General features: G+C 38.2%; 1 protein-coding gene across 2 annotated transcripts; it reads left to right on the plus strand.

The window, feature by feature from the left end:
• The first annotated feature begins 274 nt into the window (after positions 1 to 274).
• Positions 275 to 6,826, plus strand: LOC106673075 (solute carrier family 25 member 38-A-like). Of its 2 annotated transcripts, none has more exons than XM_014405024.2 (5): positions 275 to 376; positions 2,785 to 2,909; positions 5,254 to 5,344; positions 5,408 to 5,753; positions 6,281 to 6,740. In XM_014405024.2, exons 1-5 carry the CDS (start codon positions 365 to 367, stop codon positions 6,565 to 6,567), a joined length of 861 nt encoding a protein of 286 aa, XP_014260510.1. In that variant the 5' UTR covers positions 275 to 364; the 3' UTR covers positions 6,568 to 6,740. The 2 variants fall into 2 exon arrangements, with proteins under 2 accessions (XP_014260510.1, XP_014260509.1); XM_014405023.2 differs by lacking the exon at positions 275 to 376 and adding an exon at positions 2,182 to 2,719 and having other exon boundaries at positions 6,281 to 6,826.
• The last annotated feature ends 1,452 nt before the right edge of the window (positions 6,827 to 8,278 follow it).

Genomic DNA, 8,278 nt, shown 5'->3' on the forward strand with positions numbered 1-8,278 from the left:
CGTGTCCAGAAGTGCTGTATTATCGTGCAGTATTGTCGGTCCCAGATGTATAAAGAAAGAAACGTATTAACAAAATTTAAAGCCTAGGAGTTTGTTAAGTGCTTGTTATAATGACGAAAGAGATGAAAAAAAAAAGAATTGATTCCAGTCGTCAGCGTGCCGGGTTTTATCTGAAATGACGTCTTGTTTGCTGGGGGTTGTGGGGGCCTTCTCCGGGGAGATAAACCATTACCCGCGATGACCCCCGATGGTCAGATCCCGATAAACCGGCCGAGTATAAAAGCGAAACGAAACCGCCGAATCGTCCATTAAAAGTGGAGTGCCTTTCACAAGCGAATTCACCACCATTGGATTACACTCAAGGATGTCTTTCGAGGTAAGCACTGACAACAAACCGAGACATACCGGTCCAAACGTACTGACTTCAGCTGTCGACCCCCTGCCATTCAGAAATCACGATAGGGGGAGAGCATTTCAACGAAACATAATACATTTAAGAAACGAATTCATCACTATTTTACACCGTTAGGAGTAGCATATAATCAAGCGGCAATTAATAGTTTTTTTTCGTAAGCGACTTAATTCTACTCATAATTTTTTTCACGTTAGAAATAAGTCGGGTGTAAATCTGCTCTGAGATTAACCCTTCTAAGACTGATAAAATTACAGTTTTTCAGTGAAGATACAAAATCTGTGGCGGATCCTGATTGAAAAATTGCAAATAGTTTTCATTCAAACGATTACAACAGTAAACGATTCGAAAAATAATGCCATTGAATGATTGTCTAATTAAACTGAGGGGCAACAAATTTCACCCACAAGTGCAAATCTACATTCATCTGTAAAATGTACAGTACCAATCGTCCAAATAACACGGTCATCCTGAGGTTCTAACGGTGTCTCGTAGTGTTTCGTAGGGAACTCAGATGGCAATAGCCGAACACCTGATGGAACGTCCATCATCAATGGCTGTGTTCTCGAGCAAATGCGAGCCGTGAAACTTTGTGTATTTTGGTCAATTCTGGTCCTCTATGGGGCGAAAAGCAATCGTCCATACTGATTTGATCTTCTTCGAGCAGTGAGTTCAGAAATTAGGTCACCTCGAACTTCCTTGAACTTATGAATCGCCTGAACAACAGTAAGGTGCCGGTTTCACAAAATTCTCAAAGTCAAAAAACGGCCATCCTGTGGTTCTGTTACCCTTGGGCGTCAAGAACCGGGCCTTTTATGGTAGGACCCAGTTTCTCGAAAACGTCTAACGGCGTCTCGCAGTGTTTCGTAGGGATCTCCGATGGTAATAGTCGCATACCTGACGGAACGTCCATCATCAATAAGTGCCACACCACGCGCAACATCCTCAGCACTAAGTTAAGTAGTTCATCGTTCGTTACACTCCCACGCGAATCGGGATGTCGCCAATTGAGTCGTCGTCGTTCGACGTGGAACCGATTCGTTAACCGACAGAGCCTGATTGAACGATTCCCGGTTCTTTAACCGCGAGTCGTGACACGATCGCCGCTCCTTTAACTGTTCATCGTTCAGCCTTTCTAATTATAGACTTTCCCCTCGTAACGTCGTAATGTTATGATGTTACGCGACCATGGCCGCGGTTCGTGTTACATTTCCTTCGTTTGTGGGAGTTTTCTTTAGGTTTTTAGGAGTTTGTGGTTTGGCAGTAATTCAAGTTTAAAGAATGAAATTAAGAAAGCAAAGATGAAACCTAAACAGTTTATTGCTTCAGAATTCAAATGAGACTGAAGAAAAATTTTAAATTCTTTAAAAAGTAAATGCTGAAAAATCCTGTAAATTAAGTGTGTTTACATCATCTAATTGACGTTCCTAATTTAAAACATGTCACAAACAAATATTTTATGGTAAACACAATGAGACAAATTAAGGTCAGAATTTTCTTTTATCGAGAAAATGAAAAAAAAAATCAGTTGGTTGCAATTTTTTTGCCTGTCAGTGTATAAAACAGTAGACAGACAGCGCAAGCAATTCCATCCCTTAAGTCGATCGTATGGACAATGTTTTACCATGTACTATTACATTGAAACAGAATCAAGCGTGGACGAAGTCCCTGGTAAATAAATAAAGATGCATTTACAATTTAATGGATGGTTAGAAAATTGGCGAAAATCCATGGTGATGTCGTACCCCAGCTGGTATGGATTCTTTTTTAATTTTTTTTTTTGTTATTAAACGTTAAATTTTTTATCTGGCCCATAAACGAAGGAAATGTGAACACGAACCGCGGTCCCAATCGCGTAACACATCGTGACAGTACGACGTTACGATGGGAAATCTAAGTAGAAAGAATGAACGATGAACAGTTAAAGGAGCGGCGATCGGATCACGACTCTCGATTAAAGAACCGGGAATCGTTCAATCAGGCTCTGTCAGTTAACAAATCGGTTCCACGTCGAACGACGACGAATTCAATTGGCGACATCCCGATTCGCGTGGGAGTTGTATCGCGTGATCGACTTTCGGCCTTCGGGCCGATTGAGCGAGTGGTTGGCGAATCGCGGCGACCGGTTTCCCCACTCGTCGGCCCCTCGACCGGTCGAGAAACGTCAAGTCGTCACTCGTCAACCAGTCGTCGTCGGTCGTATTTTAAATTTCCATTTCGACTTAGAAACAAGAGAAAATCCCCCGTTGCGACTGAAGTGGACAGATGATTAACAGTGAACGACGATACGAAAACCTTTCACTCGACGTGAGTCCGCGACATGCGCCTTTCGACCGAGACGATCTGTTCAATTTGAGCTTTTTCTGTTCCAGTCGCCGTTGTTGAAAGCTTTTCTCGCCGGATCCCTCTCTGGAACTTTCTCCACGGTACTTTTCCAGCCGCTGGACCTCGTCAAAACAAGGCTACAAAACCAAAATGCGGCCCTCTCCGGCACTGGGTGAGTTGCTAAAAAGCCAACTTTTTTTATCTTTGAAATCCAATCCTTAATTTCAATTATATTCAAACCCAGTAAGCTTTTACCTTAGCTTTTTCAGGGGAAAATTAATTTAAATGACTTTCCTTTTATACAAAATGGGTCAACGGACAATTTAAATTTCTTGTACATTTATAACTGAAAATGAAGATGACATACATGTGGAAAGCTGGGCAACAACTTAATTTGTACAGTCTGTTAATTCTTAAATGATCCTTCATCGTCACCACCATCATCATCATGATTTTCTATTGATTCTATTCTACTATTCTACTACTATTCTACTTTTGTACTGATTAATCCCATTTGCACAAAAAAGTAGCATTATGCCCTTCCATTCTGCTATGCCTAAAAGTCATTTTTAGTTAATTTTTTTCTTTTGTCGATTTCATTTGATATTACTCTCACTTTAAACCTTTTTGAATGGCTCCAGTCAGGCATTTGAGTGAGTCTGATAGTGTCAGCGTCATAAAATTATTAAAGGAAGGATATAGTGCAAAGTTGTCTAAAGACTGAGTGTACATCACTCTACGATAGGAAGGGTTCATTGGGTTTTAGAGAAACAGGGCTTCACACTAGGGATAGGGCCGTAATAGGTCTACAGATGAGAAAGACGATTGATTCGTCTGTCATCAGGTTCTACAAAACAGCATCATAGTAGGATATGATATGGGAAATGTGATAAGACAAGTCCGAAATGTTTCAATTTCCTTCAGGAGAGTAAGAAGAAGGCTCAATGAAAATAACCTCCGGGCCAGGCTTCTTTTCGCATGGAAATATGTGAATTGTATATTGGAAGCTCTCTCTGCAGATGAGGAGTGAGTTCGCCTCCAATCTTCAGATGGCAGTAATTTCATATGGAGATGCTCAGGAGAATGGTACTCTCCATGCTGTATGATTTCTCAGGTGGCATTCCACAGTGTGTCTTTGATGTTGGGATGGTTTCCTTGACACCCGCACCTAATTGGTTGTTCGAGGAAGAACTTCACAGAGGTACTTCCAAGACATACTCGAAGAACATGTACTGTCATTTGCCCCCCCCCCCATTGGTAAGAGGTTCTTGCAAATGCAGGATAATGCTAAGCCCCATAGAGCACAAATGACTACCTGAATGCAGTTGGAATTGAGTGTTTGGTATGGCCAACTCGAAGTCCAGATTTTAGCTCAATCGAGCACATTTGGGACCAACTTAAGTGACGAGTACGACGGTGAAACACAGTTTCTAACACCCTTGAAGAGTTGGAAAGGCTGTTCTTGATGAATGGGAAAGAATTCATCAGGATCTTATCAGAAATCTTTTACAAGGAATACAAAGGCTTTTAACAGATGTGTCATACCAGATATGGAAATACCTCGGTATTAAAGGGGATAAAACAATCTTTTTACATTTTTATTTGTTTCTGAATTTCTAGTTTTTTTTCTCATTTTTTTTCTTTACTCAATAATTTTATTTTAGAATTAGACAATAAATATTTTATTTTTAAATGTGTAATATTTACAACCAAACCTATCTTTGATACGCAAACTATGGATAAACCTAAATACATTGAAATTTAAGGTTGGTGCTTTTATTTTGTGCATCAGTGTGTATGTAGTTAGAAGAAGGGTCAGAGATCATGAGATGGGGTCTGGTGTGACGTAGGTTTTAGAAAAAACATTTTTTTAAACATATAATTTAACGTAAATTATATTATGAAGATGATTAGATTATAGATTAGACTGTAATTTTTTTCACATTGAGATAATTTACACCACGGGGGTCTGGTTAGAACTACATGAGATCATTTAAACTTAGGTCTGGTTAGAACTACATAATCTTTCATTAATCATTTTACACAGAATTTTAAATGAAATAGAATTAAAATAAACAATCAAACTTTCATGTTTTAAAGATAAGATTCATATATGGAAATAATACTCTTCATGCTATAAACAAGCACACAAAGAAGCATGTATGAGTAGATGGATAAGAAATAAATCAATTATTGGATGTGCTTGTCAAATAAATCAAGAACTACTGTAAAATTACTGACTAAATTGTAGATTTATTCAGTAAAAAAAAAGTGTTATCGATTCAATGTTTATAAATTGTCAATAAATTCGAGGTTGTACAAGTGGTTAACAATAAGAACTTCAAAATCAGAATAGTCGAAGGTTAAATGTGTTTAAAAACGTTTAATGTTTGATTTATTAAAAGCAAATGTTGACATCGCATTGCTGAAAATGTGATGTCGGTAATTAACATAATGGCGATATTTTGTGTAGTAAGCGAGTGAGTAGTAAAGAGATCCTTGTTTTTATATTTCAGGAGAGTGTCATACTCGACTGGCATGTTCCACGTTCTGAACAATATCTTGAAGAAGGAACAATTTACAGGGTTATGGAAGGGGATGACACCGGTGGGTTTAAAGAATCGCATTCGAGTCTGAGTGAGATTATATCTTTTTTTTAAATGATTGTAGTCAATAACGAGGACAGTACCAGGTGTGGGATTGTATTTTTCGTCAATGCACTGGATGACCCGTACTTTCACCGACGGGCATCCTTCTCCCCTGCAGGCAGTCGCCATCGGGATAGTAGGAAGGACTTTCAGCGCAGTCTGCCTGATACCAATTACCGTGGTCAAGACGCGGTACGAGAGTGGTGAATATCCTTACAAGAGCATCACCCATGCGTTGCGCCTGATTTACCAACATGAAGGCTTGCGGGGTTTGACCTGCGGCCTGTTCCCCACGGTGGTGAGGGATGCACCCTTCTCCGGCATATACTTGATGTTCTACACACAGCTGAAAAAAGCAATGCATCCAGGTAAAACTGTGTTTCAGTCGACGCTTTAAATTTGTTCTGTAACAAACTGGTTTGTGCTTTGGCCTTGAAGTAACAACCTGTTTTGGTTGTTTTCATTAGGAGGTGTGTCAAGAGCCGAATGGCCAGATAGGTAGGATTCCGACACACCTCTAGAGAGCCATTGCCCTTTACACAATAAAAGAGTCTAGAAAGTTCTTGATTTCTGTACACTACCTCAGGATTACAGGTCTAATTTAAAAAAAAAGAAGTCAAGCTTGCTGATATTTATTTCAGTTTCAATATGTTAGTATTTTTTTTCTCTTCAAAACGTTTTGTTTTGCAAATAACAGGGCAAGTATCAATCCTCCCCCAAAAAATCAATTTATCCATATGGAATTTTTTTATTAAAAATAAAAAATGATTATAATTTAATATTGAGGGATAAAGGTCGCATTTTGTTACAGTAACAACACTGTAACTCATTAATTGTATGAAGTACGATTTATTTATATCTATATGTAGCTTTTCTTTTTGTTGTTTTGTTGTAGAGCTTCTTAAAAATGAATATCAAGCACCAGTGCAGTTTAGCTGTGGAGTGGTTGCCGGCATCCTTGCCTCTCTTGTCACACAGCCGGCCGATGTGATCAAGACCAAGATGCAACTCTACCCACATTTGTATCCAAACATCCAGTCAGTTATTTTGCACTTACATCGTCAATATGGAAGCAGGGGCTACTTCAAGGGCCTGGCACCTCGAATGCTCCGCAGGACGTTGGTGGCTTCGATGGCGTGGACTCTTTACGAGCAAGTCACAAGAGCAATTGGCCTTAAATAAAGTTACTGCTTGTTACTATAACCCATGAAGGGTGGTTTTGTCAATTTCTCTGCTTGTACAGGGAAGCGCTTCCCGTAGTCGGGAATTTTGGAAACTCTTGGCCTATGCTATGAATACAAGAAGAAGCCGAGTTTGTGGAAGGAAAGCTATATCATTCAGATAAATGGCACAAAGTAACACAATTTCGTCCAACGAATGATGTAATCATTTTGTTTTGATGTTGAATGTCGATTTTTTATTATATAGTACTTGTAATTTTTTTGTTTGTTATTTTTTTCCTTATTACTTGTATTCAACAAAAGTATATTCAGTGAAGTACATTGTAATTTTAATTGTGAATGATATGAAATATTTTCAGACGGCCCTAGTTAGTTCTGTAAAACTTTACTGGAATATGCTTTCATATCTAATAATAGAAATAAACATTAAAGCTTTGTCCCATTAAACAAGAATTGTTTCAAAACATTATTTAACAGGAACAGTCATCTTAGATAGCATAATCTGATAATAGAGGCTCACAAATGTTAACAGATTTAAGTAGCTTTGAATAAGATAAATTTCACAAGGAATGATTTAAATTATTGATGGAAGAATATAAACTACTCCACAAATGTAAAAAAAAATTTAAAAAAAAATTAATTAAAAAAAAATTAAAAAAAAACCCGTCACCCTGAGGTTGATATTATGACTGTGTTGCTGCGAGCCCCGACAAAAAAAGTATTCTTAAGTAGATGTTTAGCGTCGCATTCCCAGTAATGGTTGTAGGATGCTTTACAAATTGCGGTTAATATACACTAAACACTTTTACGAGGGGTATACAACTATAAAATTTTCTCATTACCGGTTGTTTCTCTTGCTCTCGACCAAAGCAAGACTCCCAGTTAAGGCATTGATCAACAATTTATTGTAAAACTTTAATAAAAAATAACAGCTCGCCTTGAGCCAAGGGTGTTTCCCTGTTTATTCTACATGAAAACATTTTTTTTTATTCAGCTAGTTTGAGGTTTTTAAGGTCTTAAAGTTGGTAAGGGGAAGGGCATGGCCGATAGAGGAGGAAGTGAAATCCAGAGGCTGGAATGAAAGGATGAGGAAGGAACGACAGAAAGTAGTTCTGTGTTTAGGAGGTTAGAGATCAGAAGAGGTAGAACGAGTATGACAGTTGTGTACTGGAGACCTGAAGTTTAGGGATCATATGACATATATAATGAGGGGAGTGTGAAGATATTGTTTGTTAAAGGAAGAAGCCTAGGAAGTACAGCCTGCGGTGAGAAGGGTATAACCACTTGAAGCCAAGCACACAACAGTTGTATGGGACCTTAAATTTAACAAGGAATGAATTAAATTCTTGATGGAAGAATATCAAGTACTCCACAAATTTTTTTTTAAATTAAATTTATTTATTAAAACTGGTCTTATTAGACCAACCATTAATTTTACAATAATATTATAGAATAAATAAATGTTTACATTCTTATAAACCCATTGGTACAATAAGATTTACATTTCTCTATTCACTTTTAACTACACAAGTTCAAATGGCTTTGTTCTTTTTAATCTTCTGACCATGTTTCGGTTATGTAAGAGTTTGGTCGCTTCCACATTCTCGTGCTGGCTGAGGCGAGCCTGGTGTTTGGCGGCAAATCTTTGTATTTCCGCCGTGACTTCAGGGATCTTAAGATCCCTATGTAAGTCCTTATTCCTTATGTACCAA

Source organism: Cimex lectularius, unplaced genomic scaffold (genome assembly GCF_000648675.2).
Source record: "Cimex lectularius strain Harlan isolate CLEC.00 unplaced genomic scaffold, Clec_2.1 scaffold99, whole genome shotgun sequence".
Taxonomy (NCBI): domain Eukaryota; kingdom Metazoa; phylum Arthropoda; class Insecta; order Hemiptera; family Cimicidae; genus Cimex; species Cimex lectularius.

Coding starts and splice junctions, on each gene's coding strand:
- LOC106673075 (XM_014405023.2), top strand. CDS start 2,678: ATGATTAACAGTGAACGACGATACGAAAACCTTTCACTCGAC. Junction 2,720..2,784: donor ACGAAAACCTTTCACTCGAC/GTGAGTCCGCGA, acceptor TTTCTGTTCCAG/TCGCCGTTGTTGAAAGCTTT. Junction 2,910..5,253: donor GCGGCCCTCTCCGGCACTGG/GTGAGTTGCTAA, acceptor TTTATATTTCAG/GAGAGTGTCATACTCGACTG.